The sequence below is a fragment of the Pecten maximus genome, chromosome 7 (assembly GCF_902652985.1).
Source record: "Pecten maximus chromosome 7, xPecMax1.1, whole genome shotgun sequence".
NCBI classification, from domain to species: domain Eukaryota; kingdom Metazoa; phylum Mollusca; class Bivalvia; order Pectinida; family Pectinidae; genus Pecten; species Pecten maximus.
Window position 1 is genome coordinate 20,917,775 of NC_047021.1, and position 27,261 is coordinate 20,945,035.

General features: G+C 36.6%; 1 protein-coding gene across 4 annotated transcripts in view; it reads right to left on the reverse strand.

The window, feature by feature from the left end:
* Positions 1–27,261, reverse strand: part of LOC117331874 (histone deacetylase 6-like) — a 198,150-nt gene that overhangs the window by 162,606 nt on the left and 8,283 nt on the right. For 2 of the 4 annotated variants that reach the window (XM_033890828.1, XM_033890830.1), the window contains 18 exons: positions 22,379–22,520; positions 17,118–17,255; positions 16,129–16,200; positions 15,769–15,794; positions 13,405–13,509; positions 13,068–13,136; positions 10,959–11,085; positions 10,467–10,532; positions 8,475–8,534; positions 4,714–4,803; positions 4,495–4,601; positions 3,972–4,097; positions 3,449–3,610; positions 3,025–3,081; positions 2,553–2,637; positions 2,176–2,216; positions 1,628–1,724; positions 1,209–1,306 (listed from right to left, as the gene is read on the reverse strand). In XM_033890828.1, the coding sequence (XP_033746719.1) occupies positions 1,209–1,306; positions 1,628–1,724; positions 2,176–2,216; positions 2,553–2,637; positions 3,025–3,081; positions 3,449–3,610; positions 3,972–4,097; positions 4,495–4,601; positions 4,714–4,803; positions 8,475–8,534; positions 10,467–10,532; positions 10,959–11,085; positions 13,068–13,136; positions 13,405–13,509; positions 15,769–15,794; positions 16,129–16,200; positions 17,118–17,255; positions 22,379–22,520 (1,668 nt within the window). Of the gene's footprint in view, positions 1–1,208; positions 1,307–1,627; positions 1,725–2,175; positions 2,217–2,552; positions 2,638–3,024; positions 3,082–3,448; positions 3,611–3,971; positions 4,098–4,494; positions 4,602–4,713; positions 4,804–6,631; positions 6,692–8,474; positions 8,535–10,466; positions 10,533–10,958; positions 11,086–13,067; positions 13,137–13,404; positions 13,510–15,768; positions 15,795–16,128; positions 16,201–16,637; positions 16,661–17,117; positions 17,256–22,378; positions 22,521–27,261 lie in introns of those variants that run through there. The other 2 variants (XM_033890829.1, XM_033890831.1) reach the window with 2 other exon arrangements.

The window sequence follows — 27,261 nt, forward strand, 5'->3', positions numbered from 1 at the left end:
TAATTTTGGGAACTTGGCCTAAATACGAAATAATTTAAATTGGGAATGGAGTCCATTATCCATCCCAAAAAGCCCTCAGAAAATGTCTTAAATTAAATGAGAATAAATATGAAGGTATTTCAGAACTTTTATATGATTTGTTCAAAACAGATAAGTTTATCTTGTGTAATTTTCAAATCTGTCCATATTAATTCATAAAGTCTGAAATCTCTGGTTTACTTAATATCCTTATATCACAGTAAGGAAGCTAACATATCTCCGTACTATTAGAGATAACAGGCTAACATATCTCCGTACTATTAGAGATAACAGGCTAACATATCTCTGTACTATTAGAGATAACAGGCTAACATATCTCCGTACTATTAGAGATAACAGGCTAACATATCTCCGTACTATTAGAGATAACAGTAAGTAAAGATGCAGTCTGAAGTGAGTATCAATGTCACAGTAAGGTGGCATACTTTCTTAAAAACCCACTATTGGCCTACATCACAACAGCTACCCCACTTTAGCCTACCTCACCACAACTACCCCACTGTTGGCCTACCTCACCACAGCTACCCCATTGTTGGCCTACCTCACCACAACTACCCCACTTTTGGCCTACCTCACCACAGCTACCCCACTGTTGGCCTACCTCATCACAGCTACCCCACTGTTGGCCTACCTCACCACAGCTACCCCACTGTTGGCCTACCTCACCACAGCTACCCCACTGTTGGCCTACCTCACCACAACTACCCCACTGTTGGCCTACCTCACCACAACTACCCCACTGTTGGCCTACCTCACCACAGCTACCCCACTGTTGGCCTACCTCACCACAGCTACCCCACTGTTGGCCTACCTCACCACAGCTACCCCACTGTTGGCCTACCTCACCACAGCTACCCCACTGTTGGCCTACCTCACCACAGCTACCCCACTGTTGGCCTACCTCACCACAGCTACCCCACTGTTGGCCTACCTCACCACAGCTACCCCACTGTTGGCCTACCTCACCACAGCTACCCACTGTTGGCTCACCTCACCACAGCTACCCACTGTTGGCCTACCTCACCACAGCTACCCCTCTGTTGGCCTACCTCACCACAGCTACCCCACTGTTGGCTCACCTCACCACAACTCCCCCACTGTTGGCATACCTCACCACAGCTACCCGACTGTTGGCTCACCTCACCACAACTACCCCTCTGTTGGCCTACCTCACCACAGCGACCCCACTATTGGCCTGTCCTGACAACACAGCATCCGTTACACTAAGAACACATCCTGCTGCCATCCTGGCACACACATTGGTTTCCTGAACAGAAGAAGAAACACAGTACTGTCAAAAAAGTATTCAATATGTCACCTATTAACTGAGACAAAAACCTTGAAACATTATTCCCTTTCTCATGCAATTATTGTTATATCAATTTGCCTTTCTGTCCCTTAGATTGATAAGAAGAACTTGTGTAACTAGTGTAAAGAAATAACTGCTGACTGAAAGATGATTTGCATGTGCTGAAATTTGGAACATTATCAAGTCACTTTTTATAACGCAGATATTGTCCAATTTAGAGATAGGTTAGTTTGCTATGATGTACACTGAGGAAGCATTGAAGTTAGGTCTCAATCTTACCGGGCACATATAGATGGAATTGAAGCTATGCTGTAAATTTCTTAGTTCCATGGGAGGTAACTCTGCTGATGCTTGCATCTGTTCTATGTAGGATGAACTAAGGAGACAAAATAGTGTGTTATTACAATGAAGAGCTATCACAAAACATGTAACTACAACAATTACAAGTGACAACTAGATTGACAGGTACCCTACATCAGAGGACCTAAAGGTCTTGTTTTAATACCTGATCAATTATTATACTGGTTATTATATTTTGATTTTTTGGGGTATTTTTGGTTATTTTTGGGCCTTTTCAGAATATATTTCTTTGTATAAGAGCTGTGGTATCACAGTTACTACTATAGCAGGAATATATCTAGAAGTGCCTATAGATTGATTAAGAAGTTATTCAAGGGTAATATTTCAATATCTTACAATTCATAATTATAAACATAAGATTAATTGGAATTTTTTTTTAATACTGTATAATAATTTCTTTTCCTATTTCTATCATATTTATGTTGTTAGGGTAGTTGATCTTGACAAATCTAGATACTAAATATTACCTGTGTACAGTCTGTATTTCTCCATCTGTAGCGAGCCGAGACTGTAATCAACAGGTAAATATATATGATCACAACAGTTATCTCTCATATATCATTGTTACAATATCATGTCATACATGCAAATGTACATCTCAACATGTAATGACATAATGCAGAATTCTCCCTAATATCACCTTCCCCGATTCTTTAGATGAAATCTTAAAATTTCTTTTCCATGCAATAAGACAGGTAAGATTATGGTCTAGTTAAAACTTGGAATTAACAAATATTGCATGGATGAATGATTTTTATTCGAAATACTCTATCTCATTATACTTCTTACAAAATATTACCAAGTTTTTAGTTTTCAACACACAATTACACTTTAATAAGTTTACCTGGACCCGTAAACACCTATCCAACAAACCCCATTCTGAATGCTTGTCAAATATACTTGTGACGCGATCCGGGTCCTCTGGATGTCTGAAAACAAACCTCTCAATATTATAACAATACTGGTACACCAAGGGTATAATCAAATTAGAAAATTTGTTTCTACTGGACACTAAGTACCTTTTACAATCTGGATATCTAAACTCAAACATTCCAAAGAGTTTTAATTGTAGAAGCAGAAATGAATCTATTACACTGAAACAATTGTACCAATAGAATATAGATCTGCCTAAAAATTTTCATTGCCCTAGCAACCAACAATTTTTACAATAAACGTAACACCCTGGATCATTTAACTTGTTTAAGTAATGTATGACTACATATTGCATTAAAGCAATGATTTATTTGGTAGGCGGTTGCCATTCATTTATTTTCAGGTGAGGGTGACCTCTTCTTTGGAGGAGTGAAATAACTTACCCTCTGAATGTGATAGCGTGGTGGACTCGCATGCCTTCATCATACACGATACAGGTCCTACAAAAATACACCAATATAATTTATTAATAGTAAATTCTTCTACTGCAAATGGTAAACTTAAACTCATTTTAGTACATACTATATCTTAATAACGTAATCATTTACTACAACGTAATTGTCTGATTTTGTGACGTCGTATCAGAGATCACACGTGAAATAGCCAGGGCATGGGAAAAAATTCCACTTTTTCCTGACTGGGAATAGTGTATCATATGCACACAGAGAGAAAGTTTAAACCCAGGACACCCTTACATTTCATCCATCAAATGTACTCTTAATTAAGCTATTTTGACAGAAAAACTAGCACTGTGAAAATGAGATCTAACATAACAAATCATCACTCCGCTACATGGCTTTAACTCACTTGTTAGGGGGTGTGGCGAGGGAGGTCTCTGCGATCAGCTGATCGATGACTGGGTCAAATTTATGTTGTATAATATACTCCTCCTCCACCCCATCCTCAAACTCGTACATGATAGGAAACTCCTTTGGTTTGTTCTCCTCTGTGACAAATGGCATATCTGGCCTAAAGTCAGAAGAAAATGGTCCCATCAGTTTCTTAGGAACAGCAGTAAAAATCATCAAATGTCAAAATGAAAATGGCCGCTGCTTACAGAATAACTGATCATCAAAGAGAACCTATTTGAAAAGCCAACCGAGCGCTGATGTTGAGCTGAAAATTTCACTTGAATATTGCCTCCTTGGTTTGTACAATTAAATCATGAGTAATTTATTTTCATTTTGATCTAGCTGATAAATCATTCAGCTTAGAACTTCAAAACTTAAAGAGGAGGCTGATCTTGTAATCATTGTAAACTAAACCTCCCCAACATTTATTGACAACTGTTGAAATTTTTTCAATTACAAGACACCAGACTGTTTCTTACTTTGGAGGCATTTCGTTGACATCTTCAAAGGGACATAACTCTTCCCAGGTTAGCTCTGTCTGGTAGCTAAAACAGCTCCAGTATGGACGTAGAACTTTGATCACATTCAGGATGGTGGATGTTATACTGTAACAATATCAAGTGTTCATTGCAGTATGGGGGCTGACTAGACAACAAATTTGAAAATGAAGCCATGTTATTTCCTTAAACTGCACAATATTTTGTGAAATATCATAAAAATACAACATAACAAAAATAATCTAGGCTATCAACCAAACCATTAATAATTCTTTCATACAGTTATACCTATATATAGCAAGCATTAACAGTTTATATCATTGCGATATAACATTAAAATCTCCATTTTTCAATTGTACATGTATGCTTTATAGAAAGCGTTCTCAGGAAAACCTTGTTTCAAAAATGTAAAAAGGAAATCAAAGAGCAAGTAGGAATGACTTGTTCTTAAAGGGTTTTGTGGTGATATACTTACCTTGATAGTGCCTAACGAGGTAATACACACCTGTGACAAGGGTCGCCCATGGCAGGCAACATAGGACAGGAGTCGCCAAGGAGAGTTCTCAATGTTAGAGCCACTGCCTCAGACAGCGATTTTATACAGTACCCACCCTGTAACATTACATGTTATACCACTGACACAGTTATAACTTATAATTCGTAGGCTAGAGGCAAGTTAAAGGGCTAAGTTTATTTAGGGTAAAACTACAATTTGTATCCATACCTCCAAACATATACACACACGCCCCTCTGCCAGCGACATCAACGTATGGGTCATGTGGGCGTAAGCTACTGGAGTAACTCGCATCTCACCCTGTCAATCAAACAAAAAATATGTAAAGAATTTGGATGTGTAAGAGGTCCAGCAGGTCAATAAAGCTTACTAATAACACAGATCAACCAGGTCAATAAAGCTTACCAATAACACAGATCAACCAGGTCAATAAAGTTTATCACTGACATATATCAACAGTAAAGGACACAGTCATTGTAAGAACATTGACAATGTTTATTAGCTAAAATCAATATTTATTATATTTATCTATTCAAATCATAACTAAAAATGACAAAATCACTGATCATAATATATATACAACAGGAAATATATATTCTTTAAGAACATTTCTTAGGATAATAAGATATATGCAAAATTAGAATTCTGAATGCTGACTTTGTCATGCAGCCAATGCAATTCAACTATCATTGTAACAGATAGAAATTAATTATCAGAAATGTCTGCTTACATAATGTATATATCGCAGCAACATCCTTGGATCCTACTCTATATGTATTTCACATAGCTAACTTAAAACAACCCATGGATCCTACTCATTCAACATGGCCGATGTCACCTATCCTTAGATCTAACCCATTTAACATGGCCGACAAAGACCATCATTGGATCCTACCCATTTAACATGGCCGACAAAGACCATCATTGGATCCTACCCATTTAACATGGCCGACACAGACCATCGATCCTTGGATCCTACCCATTTTATATGGCTGACATAGATCATCGTTGGATCCTACCCATTTCACATGGCCGACACAGACCATCGATCCTTGGATCCTACCCATTTAACATGGCCGACGTCACCTACCCTTGGATCCTACCCATTTCACATGGCCGACGTCACCTACCCTTGGATCCTACCCATTTCACATGGCCGACGTCACCTACCCTTGGATCCTACCCATTTCACATGGCCGACGTCACCTACCCTTGGATCCTACCCTATATGTATTTCACATGGCCGAAGAAACCTCTCGTTGGATCCTACGTCTAGATGTTTTTCCATTATACATCAATTAGCAATAAGTTATGTCAGCAAAAGACATGAAGGCAATAGGCTGGGACAGGAACTGCTCAGCACTCCACATTAAAAGCACATCAATATCATGAATTTCTAGTATGCATTAATACAATATTAATACTAAAACATTTTGTATTATATAACCTTTTTGTCATATCATGTAAGGCACAGCCATAAACACTATGATACAATCTTACCTTATATCATATATAACATTATATTATAGAATATATTATCTTGATATGAATAAACCTACATGATACATAATATTACATTATCTTGTCATAAATAATCCTACATTGAATACCTTATATAATATTAAATTATCTTGTTATAAATCATCCTAAATATCAGCTTATATCATATTAAATTATCTTGTTATAAACAATCCTACATATTGTCTTATATAAACAGTATCTTGATATAAATAAACCTACATAATATTGTATATAATATTACATTTTCTTGTCATAAATAATCCTACATATCATACATATTACATTATCTTGTTATAAATAATCCTACATAATATTATCTTACATAATCTTACATTATCTTGTTACAAATAATCTTATATATTATTTTATATAATGTTACATTATCTTGATATAAATTAACCTACATAATATTATACATAATATTACATTATCTTGTTATAAATGATCTTACATGATATTATCTTGCATCATCTTCTCAGAAAATAGCATATATATTTATATCCTGTAATGTACTCTCTACAAATTGTCTTACATTTATCCTCCATTACTTTACTATGATTTCTGACTTGATAAGGTCCTTACTTCACCTTATCTTGCAGTAACTGACCTTGTAGTCCCCGATAGCCGCATCATAGCCCCCAGAAATAAACACCAGGTCTGGAGAGAACTAAGGTAGAAACAACACTGATCTATCAGTCTATATTATATATTAAATTCCACTAAACATCAGCCTTCCATAGCCGCCAGAAGCATGCATACATTCATGCCAGGATTTCTACCTATTGAGTAAAAGGGTCAGTACAAGATTGTAGTTCAGTATCATCTGTCCTGATGTCATGGAGCCCATCTTTTACAAGTATACTTCAAAAGTCCTTGTTAATTTTTGAGGTCCTGCCCTTGGCTTGTTTGGAAACAACATTCTATTCACTTTACGCTTCATTCCAAAAAACACATTTCTGTTTAATGTGCAGAAAACTGTTGAAATTTCAGTGTACATTTTAATATATTACACAAATGTTTTTGAAAGCTTCTGTGATATGCTGGCAAACACATATACAGTGGTACAGAGACAAGATTACTCAACAGTGAGGAAATTCAAGTGCAGATCATTTGTTTCTAAATCCATAGACTTTGACAATAGGACTCTCGATCAACACAAGACAAATTTCACTCTACTTCAACAATGTATTATATCTTCTGTGAGGTTGTATTAGCTGGTAAAACAAGATAGGATTTAATTGCATCAGTGCAAAGGTCTTAACTATATTTGGCAGTTGTTACTAGATTTAGAATCTAAAGACAAAGTTAACATGAAAAAAAGATTTTGGATAAAGTGGGTTTTTTTATCTTCTATCATTTAATGTTGAACTTTTTTTGATGATTGAAGTTATTGGCAGAACCAAAAGTCATTAAATTTACATTCTAAAGACTGAGTTAACCTGAAAAAAGATTTTGGATAAAGTGGGTTTTTTTTATCTTCTATTATTCAATGTTGATTTTTTTTTTTTTATGATTAAAGTTAATGGCAGAACTAAAAGTCATTAAATTTACATTCTAAAGACTGAGTTAACCTGAAAAAAGATTTAGGATAAAGTATTTTCTTATTTTCTATAATTTAATGTGGAAAATTTTTGTCTGATGATTAAAGTTATGAAGTTGGAATTTATCATAGAAAGAATGATAAAAGGGAATATTAATGCTGAAGACTTATAGAAACATATCTTTATTTCAGCCAAATATTGTCTCATTTAAATGACATTAAAAAATCATTTGAAATTCATTTATTTTGATTCCATTTAATGAAAGTTTTTAAAAGTGTTTTAGAAATCCAGCCACTAAGCAGTTTATTTTTAGTAATCCTGTTGAAATCATTTGTAGATGTTAGACTTTGGTCACAGAGCTGTTTATCGAGTATTTATGTTGAAATCATTTGTAATTTGAGACTTAGAATCTAGTGCATAAAATATCATAAATATTTCATAATTAGGAATGTTGTATAAAATCTATATTAATACATTGTTAACTTCTGTAGCTTTACTTGGGACATACATGTAGGTATGAAGCTGGTGTTACAGTCCTGCCTGTCTTTTACAGAAATCTAATTAGCTGTACTGAAGCTACAACAAAACCACAGTTCACCATGCATATAAAACAAGTCAACCAACAAAGGGGACCCACACAACATACCAAACAACTGTAAACCCCAAACATGCTGAATATTTAAATCACTTTTTACCATAATTCACAGTCTGATTATATTTACTTAAAACAAAAATTTTCCTTGTCACATCCTGAAAAGTTATCATTTTTGACAGTGGTCAAAGTTTCTAAATTTGACAGTGGTCAAAGATTCTAAATTTGACAGAGGAAAGAGGAAAATGAGTTTGGAGTTTACAGTTGATAGTTATATGCACAAAATTAAGTCCATGCCCCAGTATTCCGTCTGGTACCTCTGGACATCCGATGGCTGCATCATACCCGCTAGACACCAAAACTAGGTCAGGGCTGAACTAAAATAGAACAAAATTCCTCACATAATTAATGTAGTGCCTTATTCTAAAAATTTCATAACAACAGCTTCGTAAACACAAGTGCAATCAATGATTGCGAAAGCTCACCGGCGGCAGCAATCACACTATGCATTCATTTTTTATGTATGTATAGGCATGTCATTTTGAAATTGTATGTCACATAATATCGCTCCTAGACCTCTAATGGTTGTATAAACCAAATAAGAAGGGTATGGACTTACAAGCTTTCCAAAACTAGCCCCCAAAATCTTTAAAGTGGGTTTTTGTGTCAAAAAAAGTAAGTCCACAAAATGGTCAAATGCGAAAAAATCACAATTTTTTTCTGCATGATTTTGCCATAACATCACTCCTAGACCTCTAATGAATGTATAAACCTAATTAGAAGGGCATGAGGTGTATACTTTTGGACTTAAAAGCTTTCCAAAAACTTACCCCAAAAACTTTAAAGTTTTGGGGTGGGACACCGACGCGGACGCCGGGGTGACAACATTAGCTCTCGGTTACTCGTAACCGGTGAGCTAATAACTATCACTCCATATAGCTGACAAAAAACAGGAATAAATATTATTTTAGAGTTGAGTTTTTGGTTTTCTCACATACTACATATGTTGATACTATGGTTGCTAGGGAGTCTCTTACCCTGACAGGGATTTCCGCAGTTTTATGGGGATGAGATTTCCTTTTCTCTTACCCTGGACAGGGATATCCGCAGTTTTATGAGGATGAGATTTCCTTTTCTCTTACCCTGGACAGGGATTTCCGCAGTTTTACCAGGTGAGATTTCCTTTTCTCTTACCCTGACAGGGATTTCCGCAGTTTTATGGGGATGAGATTTCCTTTTCTCTTACCCTGGACAGGGATATCCGCAGTTTTACCGGGGTGAGATTTTCTTATTTCACCCTAGGGAAAAGACAAGCTGCACATGCTCTTTGAACATGCTCTTGTTCTCAATGGGGTGCCGTTACTGACTGACCTGACCCAGAACTACTTTTACGGGTCACGCAAAATTAGAGTTAACTGAGTGTTTGGTGTTCTTTTTAACAAGCTTATCGGAACTACATTTTGTATGAAATCAACATCGTAAGGTGTAAAGCGTCTGCTGCAGCCTTATCACAATAGTCATCTGCCGTTCACATGTTATTTAAAAACGTTTGGATTTGGTTCACACTACGATTGGAAAACAGGGTAAGAGAAAAATAAGCATTCACTCCTGTTTGGGATGAAAGAGGGGGATCTCAACCCTCAAGGGAGATTGTTAAGTTCCCAAACACTTGACAAGCCTTGTGTTTGGGATTAAACAATTTCCCTTCTCAGACTGAGATTCCTCTATCTCACCCCAAAAGGGGTGAAAGATTCTATTATTCTCACACGGGGCAGGAAGAGTGTAAGCTGACGTGCGCTTAACGCTACTCACAGTAGGGTAGAGTCATAATTTTATGTAAAGTAATGATGACGCAAATTGATAACATCATCAATTTTGATGTACATTACATGGGTCATTAAGGATGACAAGGTGAATAGGTTTCAAATTTTAATCTGTTACTTTTTAAATAAGCGAGAAAAAATTAATCAAATTTGAGCCTCGTGAGACAAACTCTTACAGTCGGGCTGAGATATCCCTGAAACCTCATGCTGTATTCTCAGTAGTATTGACACGACAATATTTTATAAAAGCTTTAACCTAGTTGTCAACAAAAGCAAAGAAGATCATGCCAGAAACAATATCATTTTACGAAATTTTTCAAATGCAAATAAATTCATCTGAAGGAAATTCAGTAATACATTTAATGAATTGAGTAAATTCTTTTCACATCTTCAACATTCCGTATCAAATAATGGTAGACTTAAATAATCTTGATTGAGAAAGTTTTGAACATATTTATCAAATAAAACAGATTTCATGAAACCTACCTGATGAGCAATAGGCATCAAGACTTGGTGGAAGATAGCCAGATAATCTGTGTCATTCATATGGATCTGTACAACAGAGGGATGACAGCTTGATAATACTAGTACATCACAATACAGAGATATATAGGGGTAGTAAAGATCAATTTAACCAAGTTAAAATATAGGAAACAAACACTTTAAAACTCAGTATAATAAGTTGGCAAAATCAGTAATCCAATATAACATTAGTAATGACAATAGAGTTCTGTGATCATTTGATAATTTCTGATATGTGAATATAGCCGTGGTCCAAAGACATTTATGAAAGGATACACAAACAGGACAATGGCTATATTACGTCGCTTTTATTTCAAGATAACATTGATTCTATAAAAGCATATTTGAACGGAATAAAAAAAAGGTGAAATAAAACCTCTCCTAGCTTCATGCTTGTCCTGCTTCTGATAATAATCAATGGTATTTTACTGTAAGCTCTGATTATCATATACAAACCTTATTCAGAGGTACATTGACATTGTACCCTTTACCGTTTCCCTCTCCAATAAAGTCATAGTCTGACTCCCTAAGATTAGGCCAGTACTTTCCATATTCATAACGATGGATGGAAAAGTACAGAACTCTGAAATAGAAAGATAAAGATATTTAGAAATTAGCTCAGAACTGTACATGTGTATCAATTTCGTACAAGCATAAATTCCTGTGTATTGCCCGCTCTGTTAGATTACCTGGTCTATTAGATTGCCAGCACAAGACAAAATGGTTTTATAATTCAAAGACTGCAGATAGCCCAATTTGATACTTTGGCCACAGATTTAGTGCTCCATGTAAGTAATGAACCAGCGTACCAGCTATCAGGGTAATCGCCCACAGTTTACATGTTCTATGTTTACCTGAGTTTAACCTCTCATAGTCTACCTGTATTATGTTGAATCCTCATAGTCTACCTGTATTATGTTGAATCCTCATAGTCTACCTGTATTATGTTTAATTCTCATAGTCTACCTGTATTATGTTTAATCCTCATAGTCTACCTGTATTATGTTTAATTCTCATAGTCTACCTGTATTATATGTTGAATCCTCATAGTCTACCTGTATTATGTTGAATCCTCATAGTCTACCTGTATTATGTTTAATTCTCATAGTCTACCTGTATTATGTTGAATCCTCATAGTCTACCTGTATTATGTTTAATTCTCATAGTCTACCTGTATTATGTTGAATCCTCATAGTCTACCTGTATTATGTTGAATCCTCATAGTCTACCTGTATTATGTTTAATTCTCATAGTCTACTTGTATTATGTTTAATCCTCATAGTCTACCTGTATTATGTTTAATCCTCATAGTCTACCTGTATTATGTTTAATCCTCATAGTCTACCTTTATTATGTTTAATCCTCATAGTCTACCTGTATTATGTTTAATTCTCATAGTCTACCTGTATTATGTTTAATCCTCATAGTCTACCTGTATTATGTTTAATTCTCATAGTCTACCTGTATTATGTTTAATCCTCATGGTTTATCTGTGTTGTGTTTAACGATTTACCTGTTTGTGTTTAACTTCAACGGTTTACTAGTGTTGTGTTTAACTCTAACGATTTACCTGTGTTGTGATTAGCTCTCATGATTTACCTGTGTTGTGTTTAACTCTAACGATTTACCTGTGTTGTGATTAGCTCTCATGATTTACCTGTGTTGTGTTTAACTCTAACGATTTACCTGTGTTGTGATTAGCTCTCATGATTTACCTGTGTTGTGTTTAACTCTTAACGATTTACCTGTGTTGTGTTTAACTCTAACAATTTAACTGTGTTGTGTTTAACTCTAATGACTTACCTGTGTTGTGATTAGCTCTCAGAATTTACCTGTGTTGTGATTAGCTCTCATGATTTACCCGTGATGTGTTTAATTGTCATGATTTACCCGTGATGTGTTTAACTGTCACAATTTACCTGTGATGTGTTTAACTGTCATGATTTACCTGTGATGTGTTTAACTGTCACAATTTACCTGTGTTGTGTTTAACCCCAACGGTTTACCAGTGTTGTTAACTACTTTTTAACTCTCACCTTTTGTTTCTTGACACATGAACTGTGTAAATAAAAGTTCAACTTAAGCTCTACTTATGCGAGTTTTTTTACCTTGCACAGGTAAACGTATCATATATTTTTTGGACACAAACAGCAATGTCGGCACCTGATAGTAAACCAGGGAAACGCTAAAAGTTGGATATGAAAAGTATCATATAGCCTGCAGTTTTGATGATTTCTAGAAAATATTTTATCAGATAGCCAGCAGGAGGCATATAATAATGTTTTAAAATTATACAGCCCACAGGCAACACACTAGAAATCATGGTAATGGATGTTCAAACCTAATAACCCCCTCCCTAACCCTAGCACCCACCTAACCCACAACACACGTACCACTTACTCCAAACTAAAAACTGATATGACGATAGTATTGCTTTAAAATCCTAAGAAAATCATTGAAATACACAAGCACACAACTTCCTTTAAATTTTTGAAAAATTGAGCAGCATTACTGCAGACAGACATTCGTTAATAGGTGGACTGAGATAATACAGGCATTAATTACCGTGGGTCATCATAAAACATTTGTTGTGTGGCTTGACCATGATGGACGTCCCAGTCCACAATCAGCACTCTGAAAAACAAATGAAATATCAAATAATTTTACATCACATATGTACCATAGATTCATCCTTTTAACAAAATCATGAAAAATTGACATTTTTTTGCAGTCCACTCTACTATTATTTCACTGCTTATAGAATCATACAATTAAATCATAACTTTTCCCTATGGGCCAATACCTTCAGATGTATCTTTACATGTAGAGTTGAGATTACATAAAATTACATATAGGAAAGTTAAAATGAAAGTTTTAAACCTCCAAGTATGTCTGAGAGTACCTTTTCAGTCCCAGATTGTCCACAGCATGCTTGGCAGCGATGGCCACTTGGTTGATAAAACAGTAGCCACAGAATTCTTCAGTCATGGCATGATGACCTGGTGGTCTGACCAAGAGAAACAAAGATTTGTCGGATATGTCTGGAGGACAATATATACTCATTATATATCAGTGGGAGGTATCCTGGACAAGGGAGGTCATGGTCAATTTCTACATATCCCCCAACTAAAAGTCCTCTAGTGGCCAAAACTTAACCCCAAAACTCAAAGTCCTCTAGGGGCCAAACTCAAAGTTCTCTATGGAGCCAACATATATTGTAACCCCAAACTCAAAGTCCTCTAGAGGCTAACACATAGTCCACAACTCAAACTCCTCTGGGGTCAACACATAACCCTCAACACAAAGTCCTCTAGGGGCTAACACATAACCCTCAACTCAAAGTCCTCTGGGTCAACACATAACCCCTAACTCAAAGTCCTCTAGGGGCCAACAAAACCCCAAACTCATAGTCCTCTAGGAAGTAACATATAACCCCTACTCAAAGTTCTCTAGGGCTAACACAAAACCCCAAACTCAAAGCCCTTTTGAGGCCAACACATAACCCCAAAACTCCAAGTCGTCCAGGGGGCCAATTAATACATAGTCCCGAAGTCAAAGTCCTCTAAAAGCCAACACATAGCCCCCAACACATAGTCCTCTAGGGCCAACACATAACCCCCAACACATAGTCCTCTAGGGGCCAACACATTACCCCCAACACAAAGTCATCTAGGGGCCAACACATATTCCTCTAGGGGCCAACACATAACCCCCAACACATAGCCCTCTAGGGGCCAACACATTACCCCCAACACATAGTCCTCTAGGGGCCAACACATAACCTCAAACACATAGTCCACTAGGGGCCAACACATAATGCCCAACTTATAGTCCTCTAGGGGCCAACACATAGTCCCCGAAACTCAAAGTCCTCTAGGGGCCAACACATAGTCCCCGAAACTCAAAGTCCTCTAGGGGCCAACACATAGTCCCCGAAACTCAAAGTCCTCTAGGGGCCAACACATAGTCCCCGAAACTCAAAGTCCTCTAGGGGCCAACACACAACCCCAACACAAAGTCCTCTAGGGGCCAACACAAAGTCCTCTAGGGGCCAACACATAGTCCCCAAAACTCAAAGTCCTCTAGGGGCCAACACATAGTCCCCGAAACTCAAAGTCCTCTAGGGGCCAACACATAGTTCCCAAAACTCAAAGTCCTCTAGGGGCCAACACATAGTCCCCGAAACTCAAAGTCCTCTAGGGGCCAACACATAGTCCCCGAAACTCAAAGTCCTCTAGGGGCCAACACATAACCCCAACACAAAGTCCTCTAGGGGCCAACACATAACCCCAACACAAAGTCCTCTAGGGGCCAACACATAACCCCAACACAAAGTCCTCTAGGGGCCAACACATAACCCCGAAACTCAAAGTCCTCTAAGGGCCAACACATAACCCCGAAACTCAAAGTCCTCTAGGGGCCAACACATAACCCCAACACAAAGTCCTCTAGGGGCCAACACATAACCCAAATACAAAGTCCTCTAGGGGCCAACACATAACCCCGAAACTCAAAGTCCTCTAAGGGCCAACACATAACCCCGAAACTCAAAGTCCTCTAAGGGCCAACACATAACCCCGAAACTCAAAGTCCTCTAGGGGCCAACACATAGGCCCCGAAACTCAAAGTCCTCTAGGGGCCAACACATAGTCCCCAAAACTCAAAGTCCTCTAGGGGCCAACACATAACCCCGAAACTCAAAGTCCTCTAAGGGCCAACACATAACCCCGAAACTCAAAGTCCTCTAGGGGCCAACACATAACCCCGAAACTCAAAGTCCTCTAGGGGCCAACACAAAGTCCTCTAGGGGCCAACACACAACCCCAACACAAAGTCCTCTAGGGGCCAACACAAAGTCCTCTAGGGGCCAACACATAACCCCGAAACTCAAAGTCACAAAGTGGGTTTATCACAAGGCCACAAAATTCCTTTTTTTTTTTGGTGATTTTATTGAAACACGAAATATGCACCGTTGGCAGGCTTATTACTTATAACAGACTTATTTTCTGACAAATAAAGTGATTTATCTATTATGTCAAAGTAACTTTTATTCTTATTAAACATCTTTAATTGCTATCATTTTTGTTATTTATCTTTATGATAAAATGATTAATGTAATCATATACACCTATTTAAACCATATAATTGTATGATACATCTGATCATTGAAATTATGTAGATAACGCACAATGTTTGCTGTTGTTCCATAATATGGTCATCTATATTAAAACAGTGAACAGGTCACCAAGTCAGTAAAAGTACTTACCGAATAATAGCCAGCCCATTTCTGACCTAGAAAATACAAAACAACAGTCTGGTATTGTATCATATCTAACTTTACAAAAAAACTTGGACTTTAAGAGGTGGATACTCTTTATAAATTAAGGATATTTTCACAGGTAATATATTGTACTTTGAAGGACGAAAATCATTTATATTCTGGAGTAGAGGAAATAAGAAATCCTTCCAATTTGCAGATTCCTTTCATTTATTTACAAATTGCATGAAGGCTATTGTGATGACCTAACCAAACTTTATAGTGTATGACCAACATACCTTACAGTGTATGACTAACATACCTTATAGTGTATGACTAACATAACCTTTTCTTGTAAGACAAACATACCTTTTTCTTGAGAATTTGTTCCATGAGTTCCACAGTGCTACCCAGAGCTAGTAGGGAGGCTTCATATGTCCCCTGGAATACAAGGCAACACATTAATCTGTCAAATAGTATCTATCACATTCATTACATGTATGATATCTATTAAATTTCAACAAGAGTATTTGCATTTTGTCATCATCATTTTTTTGTATATAAAGTGCTGAAAACATTCAATTAAAGCATAAACCTTTTGTGGTTCAATTGAAGCTGGATGAAAGAAAACCATTAAATCGTATTTAGTTACATACCAGATAGAAGTAAACAGAATCGTATTTAGTTACGTACCAGATGGAAGTAAACAGAATCATATTTAGTTATGTAATGGATAGAAGTAAACAGAATCATATTTAGTTACATACCAGATAGAAGTAAACAGAATCGTATTTAGTTACGTACCAGATGGAAGTAAACAGAATCACATTTAGTTACGTAATGTATGGAAGTAAACAGAATTGTATTTAGTTACGCAACGGATGGAAGTAAACAGAATCGTATTTAGTTACGTAATGGATAGAAGTAAACAGAATCGTATTTAGTTACGTACCGAATAGAAGTAAACAGAATCGTATTTAGTTACGTAATGGATAGAAGTAAACAGAATCATATTTAGTTACGTAATGGATGGAAGTAAACAGAATCGTATTTAGTTACGTACCAGATGGAAGTAAACAGAATCATATTTAGTTACGTACCGGATGGAAGTAAACAGAATTGTATTTAGTTACGTAACGGATGGAAGTAAACAGAATCGTATTTAGTTACGTAATGGATAGAAGTAAACAGAATCGTATTTAGTTACGTAATGGATAGAAGTAAACAGAATCGTATTCAGTTACGTACCGGATAGAAGTAAACAGAATCGTATCAAGTTTGTACCGGATGGAAGTAAACAGAATAGTATTTAGTTATGTAATGGATGGAAGTAATCAGAATTGTATTTAGTTACGTACCGGATGGAAGTAAACAGAATCATATTTAGCTGAAACTTTCTTGAGTGCCTCTCTTGACATATCAACTGTATCTTTCAGTTTTTCCAAGTGACTCTCTGTATGTAGTAATAACACTTGGTCTTCTGTCCCATACTGGGCCTGTAATAACAACACCATATTAAAAATGATAATTTGAAGTTCTTATATCCCACTTTATCTCAGCAATATAGCCTTCTCAAAGCAGTTCACAAATCACTGGCCTTTACACAACAAACAAGTTGAATAAATTCAATAATTTATTAACTTTGCATAAAATTGGGACGCCAACTGGCTGTATCTGAGATCCCTTGGGCAGGAGATAGAACAGTTAAAACAAGATCCCAATGGGCCTCTATTGATTCTACAGCAACTTTGAGGTTGATCTAGGTCATTTCTGCAGATATGAACTTAGCTGATTACCACTTTACTCAAACATCAGAGTAAGCTAGCTTTATTTAAGTCAATAAGAATAGCTAGTCCTTCATTCTGTGTACTACTGGCCTAATATCAGGTCTCAGGATCCCTTGGCTATTGAGAAATGATTGTTTAAATATTCAAGCCTTTTCACCCCTGTGACCTTGAATGTATGTCACGGTCATTCAATTGAACAAACTTAAGTTGTCCTGGCACTTTATCACTAGCCCTCCACCTCTGGGTTGCGAGTTCAAAACCTATGTGGGGCAGTTGCCAGGTACTGACCGTAGGCTGGTGGTTTTTCTCCGGGTACTCCGGCTTTCCTCCACCTCCAAAACCTGGCACATCCTTAAATGACCCTGGCTGTTAATAGGACTTTAAACAAAACACACCAAACCAAAGCCCTATATTAGGTCTCTTGGCCTCTTGGTTATTTTGAAGTACTTGTTTCAATGGAAAAGTTTACGTCGGATGGCCAGACCGAGGAAAGTGCAGACAAATGGCTGGATGGATGACGGATACCATGCCAAAGCATCAGATCATCTGCCCTTCGGGCAGGTGAGCTTAAAAATTGGAGACCATGATTGACTCCATAGGTGTGGGACAGACTAGGATATACGAATGGCCAAAAACCCAATGAGCATGGCTACTTTGTATCCTAGGTCGACTTAAAAGGACCAGCAAGTTACACTGGTTCAGCATTGAAGGTCTTCGAGAAGTATTATATAATTACTATAGACTGGACAACGTTGTACAGTTTTACTGAGTTTTCTGGTCAAAGGGGAAGCTGTTTAGTAAGCTACATAGTTCAGTTTCAAGGTTTAGCTGAGTATTACCACACTCCAGACATCTTATAACATTGCCGCAGGTGTAGCTACATGCTGAACAACTGGAGTCACATGTGTGACAGGCTGTGGGATTCCACGAGGATGTTGGACTGACCAACACTCTATAACTGCGGTTGTATAGTATCCTGAGTTGAAGTAAGGGTCCAGTGAGCCATGCAGTCTCAGCTTCACAGTTAAACTCGGGACTAATCTCGTCTCCAGCTCCACAGCATTGAAGATATAATGCTACATGTTTAAGCTACATGCTGGACACTTAAAAGTTTCTGTGTCATATGACCAAATGGGGATAGAAAAGCATTGTACACTAATGTTATGGTACTATATATATGTACAGTGGAACTTCGTTAACTCGAACTCGGAAAACTCGAATACCCCGCTTAACTCGAAGTACTTTGTCAGTCCCGGCCGAAATCTCTCTTTATCCTAGTAAAAAAAACTCGGAAAACTCGAATTCGGAAAAATCGAAAAACTCGGATAATAGGAAGTGAAAATCTTGTTCCAAAAACAAAAATCCTACTTAAAATGATCGAATAACCCAAATTATCATGTTTGTTTCCAACAACGATCGGTTGTAAACGCCGACATTTTTTCAACATCAAAATTCTGTTTGTATCGGCACTAAAATTCTACCGATTATTATACGCGATTATAAGTGTTTCATAAATTCATGAAAGAAATTGTTGGTGGAATCTTATAACAATAACTGTCGGTGATATAAAGTACTATTTTACTTACATCAGGTAATTTCCTAAGGCGGTCGCCGATAATAGTACACACGACAGTCAACAACTCATCTACCCGCTCGCTCAAGCAGAACTAATCTCTGACACACAGGTAGACCTACTCGGCTGTTTTTACAGGTGTAGAAATGAAACAGTCACCGGTGCCTATTAAATCTGTAAACTGCTGAAACAATAGCGTAATTACTGCCGAGGTGTTCAGAGTACGACTGTAGCGGTCAGTGCTGTCTATTAAATCGGATAAAACGCCAACTCAGTAACAGTAACATTTTATACGCACATGCGCAGTACCAACTTCCTGTGCTAATACACATGGAAATGGCGTGGTTGTCGGTAAAACGTAAGTTGGACTATCACAGTATTTTATATGTCAAATATAAGGTTATGGTTCTGTTACGTTTTACATATAATCTGTGTTAAGTTTAAACGGTTATTTGATATAACATTAATAAATTGTTATTCGGTTGAATACCATTTTATCGTTATTCCTTTTGCAAACATGACATGAATATCAGATCGTTATTGAAGTGACTAAGCGAAAGAAACTTTATCGTGACTGTATATCGGCAAAACTACACAAAACTACGAGTGACAGAACGAAATATTACATATACATTCACATGTATTGATCAGTCTTTACACTGAACTGATGAGTGACAGAGCGGAGTTATAATGATTATATAATGTTGACAAATATTGACCAAACTTTGCACCAAAAATGACAACTCGCTTAATTCAAACACTCGGATAACTCAAAGTTTTCCCATGGTCCCGTCGAGTTCGAGTTAACGAAGTTCCACTGTATATGCTATATGGTGTCAGTGTAATGTAATATGCAGATATTGGTGGGTAGCAACATTCCAGTTTATTGTTAAGGGGATATGTCCCCCTACCTCACCTGTGAAGCCAAGCATCATCTTTATTCAATTCCCTGGAGAGTATATATATTCGGAGCTGCCATTCAGATCTAACACACAACTTTTTATACATCTTCAACTTTCAATAAAGTCCACAGATAAAAACAAATTTCATAATTCATAGTATAGAAATAATAACCATCTACATTGAAACAAGAATTCCACAGAAGTAGATGTGACTTCTGCACAGAAAGTCGGATGATTACGAAAGATATTGCCTGGAAACAGATTTTTTATTTATACAGTAAACTCCACATTTCACGAAGTCGGATTTAACGATATACCGCATTTCACGAAGTCTTTAAAAGTCCCCTACTGAGCCTCTATATAAACCTTTGTAAATTAATCCTGTATTCATGAAGTCGCTATGTACGAACTATCGCTTTGTGCGATATGGTCTGGGGGTCCCCACGGGATAATTTACCTGTATGTATGAACTGTGAAAACAACTCATTAACCCTACCCGATATAAATCGCTGTAAAAACAAGTCACTGTTCATTTGTTTGTCACTTTATACACGAAAATTAAAACTTTTGGTGATCGGGAAATTTAAAAATCCCAGATGTTTTAAGAATGTAAAAAGTCTTCCCGTGGAATACCACGCGAACAAGAAAGCCTGGATGGTGACGGAACTATTCCGAGAATGGATTTTAAAACTTGATCGTAAGTTCAATCGACAGGGTCGTCAGGTTGTGATGCTTTTAGACAACTGCACTGCTCATCCGCATGTGGAGGGTTTGAGTTCAATCAAACTTGTGTTTTTGCCTCCAAACACGACATCGAAATTACAACCGATGGACCAAGGCATAATAAACAATTTGAAACAGAAGTACCATCGATTCCTCATTGAATACTTGCTGAAATGTTTTGATAAAAGTCTCACTCCTGAAATCAATCTCCGACTTGACTGGATATACCGAGCGTGGAAGTGTGTCACGCCCACCACGATTCGTAACTGTTTTTTGAAGGCCGGAATCGTGCATAACGAGGTCGTGACCTCGGTGAGTGACAGCTCATCAAGCGAAGATGACAACATCCCTCTGGCAACGTTAGCCAATGAATGGAGATCAATCTCCGAGGACAAAATCTCGCTTGCCGATTTTGTGACGATCAACGAGGATATTGTCACCACTGAACAAACAACACAGAGTGATGTTATTGAGGAAATAAAAAACAAAATGGATAACAAATCGGAAGACTCTGAGTCGGACAGCGATAGTGATACTGGGGTTGAATTGAAAATTCCTACTCTCGTAGAGTTCGTGGACAGTGTTGACAAAATAAAAATGTTCGTAGAGTCACGCGAGAATGTCGATGAAACAATGTTTGCGTGTATCACCAAACTTTCTGACTTTGCTGACAAGTGTCATTATTCTTCAAAACAGAAACAAATGACTGACTTTTTACGAAAGTATGAAAAAAAATGTTCGATGATCGCTCGCCGGTATATTTTCCTGTGTAACTGATACGTACACGTGTACTGCATATAGGCTAATGTACACATGATTCAATGCATGCGTTTAGCTTACGTTGTGTTAATAACAATTTGTAAATAATAATTAAAATGTAACACAAGTTTAACAAAATGTCCAGTGATTGTTGTTTTTAAATACTGATCATACAGTTAGTGTTTACACATTTACGCTAGGCCTAGCTAGCCAGCTGGTGAACGGTATATATATCGAGACTAATTTTAGACAGGGAGGACTGGTCGTGTTTCACGAAGTCCGGTTTCTACGAAGTTGTTTTCATGGTCCGACTGACTTCTTGAAAACCGGAGTTTACTGTAGTTACAGTGACCTTGACCTTTGGCCTGTGCACCAGTGAAAAAACAATCCGATGCAAGCACTTGTGTTGCAGAAAAAATTAATGAAACCTGAGTTTGCCGGACCCAAAGAAACTTTAGCTATCACAAGGAAATAAATTTTCTATCTTTAGTTAACCTGTAGCAGATTTTCTATTTATAGTAACAGTGACATTGACCTTTGACCTTTGAACCAGTCAAAAAACAATCCCATGCAAGCACTTGTGGTAAGTAAGAACTGCATGAAAATTGAGCTTGATCTGTCCAAGGGTCACATTGGAACAAATTTTCCATTTTTAGTAACAGAGATGTTGGCTTTCTAACTTCAGACCTGAAAGGCACTCCCAAGCAAGCACTTTGGTAAGGAAGATCTATGTGAAGTTTGAGTTAGATCGGCCCAAGGGATCTTGAATTAGCGCACGGAAGCCCCTGTGCAGATGATGACGCCAACACAGACACTAACATGATACCTATATGTCACATACACTAAATGGTTTTATACATAAAGTGTTTCATTACCTCAATTCTCGTACACCTTTCTATAAGTCCTAGCTCTGAGCATCGGGCAAATGGTTCTGTTATGCGTTCTGGTTTCTCAGGGAAAGCTGGGTCCCATAGACATTGGAATTTGGCCATCCTATCATCGTACACCAGTCCAGAACTGTAAAACAAATGTGTATGTGTTATTGCAATTTATCAGACACCTGATTCTATCTCTCCAAACTTTTGAGGTTATTTTTAGGAATTTTCAAATGTTAACACCCAACATTTTCAAGGATATTTTCTTCAGGTTAATAAAAATAATATCCTATTGGTTGTGTCATATAACTTCTATCATATGACCCAACATTTGTATGGACATGAGACAACTGTACCTAAATCCAATTAATGTGGTAATTTATTTCATATACAATCATGGCACTTTGTTTCATCTGATAAGATAATTTATGGAGTGGCTAAGGTTGATATTGGTTATATGAATAAAACAGTGCCATAACAGTTTCATTACATTTTGGTATCAAACTCAGAGCACACAATGCTGAAGATTAAATACGATTTAACTGCATCTTATTCCATAACACTAACCAAAACGTCATAAATACTGCATCTTTGATAAAACATTGCTCTCTCGTGCAACTAGACAGAATTTGTCAGATAAATCTGATAAGCTAATGTGACGCCACAGAAACAATTTTTGATCACTGTCACAGAGCGCAATTCAAAGTTATGATGAAAAACATGTGATCAGATATAGAGCAATCAACATCGGATACAATACTGAAAATATCTATATATATATATATGTGGCTTATGTGGCATTGATGTCAATTTTTTTTAGTTTCATAGGGGTATGAAAAAAATGTTGTTTGCAAACTGTATGAATCCGCATAGCGGATTCTTACAGAAGTTTGCAAACAACATTTTTTTCATACCCCAATGAAACTATACAAATAATTGACATCAACGCTTATGATTAATTTTTGAAAATAATTTTCGAAGTTAAAATATGTTTTATGTACAATTGTACTGGTTTTATATGGGATTCCTTTTCTCAAATCAATACGCAACGTCAATTGTCATATTGAGACGTCACATTTTTCGCGCCATTCTCAAAAAAAATTTCATAGTGGTATGAAAAAAAAATCTAAACCAGTCAGAAAGCCGCATTCTGCGTACAAGCAGTGGAAAATTAATTATATATGTATGTAAGCTTATATTTATGGCTTATATATATATGGCTCATAACTGGATACAGACACTACATGAATAATGTACTATTTTTATTATATCTGTCATAAATAATTAATTATACCAATAAAATTACTGCAAGATACAACATCAACGATTTCTACAAAATATCACAAGTATTCCACTAGGTACCTCAGTTGATCAGGCCGTTCCCAAAACCAGCTCTTCACATAACTCATTATGTTTGAAACAAGGGTAGATAACTTATTCCACATGATGAGAAATGCTTTCGAATCCACTTCCAATTAAGATGATATCACTATTATATAGATATTACTGAGTCTGACCACTGGTTACATAATGGTCAAGAGTTCCAGCCACAAAAACACAGATAACAGTCATCGCTGAGGAATTTCCAGACATCTTCTCCAGCATGATACATATCATTACTCCCATCAAGAAACTTTGTTAAATACTTTTACAAAGTAGTCACCAAAGTACTATCAGTGTATAACTGTTTCAGTGTGACAATAACAGATAGAAACTTGTTTGCAGATAATACTACAGGCACTCTGCTTTTACACTGAAATAATTGTCCAAGAAAAGATATTCATATCAACTTAAACATCCAAATCAGGTGAAATCTTCCTGCAATGAGACTTCAGTCACCTAAAAATCCACCAGATTGTGGGTATTACAGCTGACACAAGGAAATTTATAACTGATAACAAAAAAGCAAGTGATCTTGTTAAAACTGTCAACTCCCAGAAATGATAAAAAATCACCCAACTACAGGTATCTCCACACAAGGTCATCATTACCGGCTAAGGACTTCCTGTACATGTTTTATTAGAAATGTAATATCTGTGTAAATAGGATACTTGGGTAGTTTACTGATAACATATTAAGTTGTGCCCCTCCTTGTATCCCGCTGACAGATTTAATAGTAAATGTAAATTTTCTGTATAAACCATATCTCACAATGTCCAACAAACAAGAGGCCCATGGGGAGGCACATGGGCCTAAGTTAACATGGTCACCTGAGTCTTAAATATATGCATATACAAGGTATTTATAAACAATTCCTATATTGATAGTAGTGTTATATTGCCCCTCTTCATAATTCTAACCAATTTTTAATTATTTCCATTAAAATTTGTTTTTCCTACATAAAGTGTTGTTAAGTTTAGCACCTCTCCATGGAGAAACATGAAACTTATAGGGGTCATGAAAAAGATTTTAAGATATACATTCGTACATATATATACATGTATATAATGTGTTATATTTCATTAATATTGTCTAGGCCAATAAATATGGTATATTGTATTTAGGAGAGGGCGTCAATAAGTTGACATAACTTGTGCCTTATCCTTTTGTTCACTTAATTGACAATAAAATATGTTTAAACTAAACTCATGAAATTTACAATTTTGATAAATCACCTTAACAACTTTCCATCCATGAAGCATATTTGATTCTATAAAATCCAGGTCTTGAGGAGAAGATTTTTAAAATTCCAGTTAGTTTGACCCAAAACAAGGGATTCACATCCAGGAAATGATCTTTGCAGATATGCTATCCATCTGACGGTTGCTTTTATATGCTATATTTACCTACTGTTTTCACTTCTGTTCCTTGACCAGTTATTTGATTACTGTGACCTTGAACTTTCTTGGTCAAGATCAACTATTTGCATAAACTTTCCAGCCAGTACATGTAACTAATGCTGTAGATGTGCTAATTATCAAGTGTATTTGTGTCACATTAATGCAAAAAAAAACAACCAAAAAATTGCATTTTTGGGATAATTTCGAATTTTGATGGGAAAACATTATTCAAAGTTCCATATCTACATTCTTTTTGATGATTTGACCTTGAAACATTGCACACACCTTCATAAGAGTAGATTCTTTGAAATGTGATCCAAATAAACCATTTTGAAAGAACATTTTTAGTTGTTTTTTTTAATATTTGACCCCTGTGATCTTGAATGAAGGTCATGGTCAAAGATAAGCATAACATTTGAAGCCAGCCATACATGCTATCGATGTGCCAAAAATCAAGACTTCACATGTATAGATAAAGGAGCAGAAACATTTTATCAGCAATTAAGAGTGATTTTTTAATTTTGGAGGGAAAAAATTGCCTCTTTTTTAAAGTGTCATATCCACTGATGTCTGTGCATTATGTTCTTTCATATACAATGAAAAAAATATTCAAGTTAAGTTAACCCTGACCAATGCTAACTAATTTCCAATTAAAATAAAACAAATTATGCTAAGATATGCAAGTTTCCTATATAAACTATAGTAAACTTTAGCCCCTCCCCAGAAGGAATGTGAAACCAAGTGGCTATGAAATTTACAATGTTGATAAAGCACCTCAAGGACCTTCCATCCATGAAGAGTATATCATTCTGCCATATCTGGGTCTTGAGAAGAAGATTTTTGAAATATCAGTCAATTTGACCCTTTTTGACCTTGCCCCTCAGGCCCCTGAGGGGTGGTTGTTATGGTAGATCTTTAACCAAGGAAGGTTTCTACAAATTTTCATCAAAATTAGTTCAGAAGTTTTTAAGGAGAAGTCAAAAATGTGAAAATGTTATACTAACGAAGGATGATGGACGACCAACGACAATGGATGAAGCCAGACAGGAAAATGTCACTGAGCTTCGTTCATGTGATCTAAAAAGGGATCCAAGAGGGTTCTTGGCATCCACCACTGAAATTTGAGAAATATCCATAAAGTACTGTCTGAGAAAAACTGTTGGCCATTTTGCTTTTCCAAATTTGTCTAGAAATTGCCATCCACAACTAGGAACTGAAAGGAATTTTCAAATTAAGTTAAAAAAATATCCTTCAAGTAGTTCAAAGAGGCACAGAAGGAAGGAAGGAAGGAAGGAAGGAAGGAAGGAAGGAAGGAAGGAAGGAAGGAAGGAAGGAAGGAAGGAAGGAAGGAAGGAAGGAAGGAAGGAAGGAAGGAAGGAAGGAAGGAAGGAAGGAAGGAAGGAAGGAAGTTGCCCTTTACAAGGACAGTTAACTGATCAATAGCTTGATATCAAAGGGATATAGAAACCACATTTTTAAACACATGTCAGACCTGTCTCTTTAATAGTTATCTCAAGCAACCACAGATAAAAGACTCTAATGATATCTATAAGGCGACTGTGTATAAGGAAGTGTTATTCAACTGTCCTAGCATGCAACACCTTTGGGCCAGGTGAGCTATAATTGGCAAGAAAGTTTTTGATATTTTACCTGTACAGATGGAAGTGACCTTACACAGAAGAGATAGCAAATACAAAACCACAGACATTAACAGCAACATGGCTTTAAATCTTCATAAACAAATATTTGCCAATATAGCCGGCTTTCAGTAGACCAGCTTGAGAATATATGGCTGTTAACTCCCTAAAATGAAATTGGACTCTTGGGTTTGAAAGGTATTATGTCAATTTGTCATGTTTTGATCCTTCAAATTTATGAAAAATGGTCATTTGACTTCTGAAATCCTTAAGTTGAGGATAAACGGAAACAGTCGTGACTCAGAGACATTCCTCCAAAAGATTAGACATTATTTTAAGGCCCTAGAGTGAAGTGTATTCTTTATTTCAGCTTCTCATAAAACTTGAAAACTATACGTCTCCCCCAAACCATCTAGCCATTTGGACTCCTTTAGGTCTTTCCAATACCATCTGGCCATTTAGATTT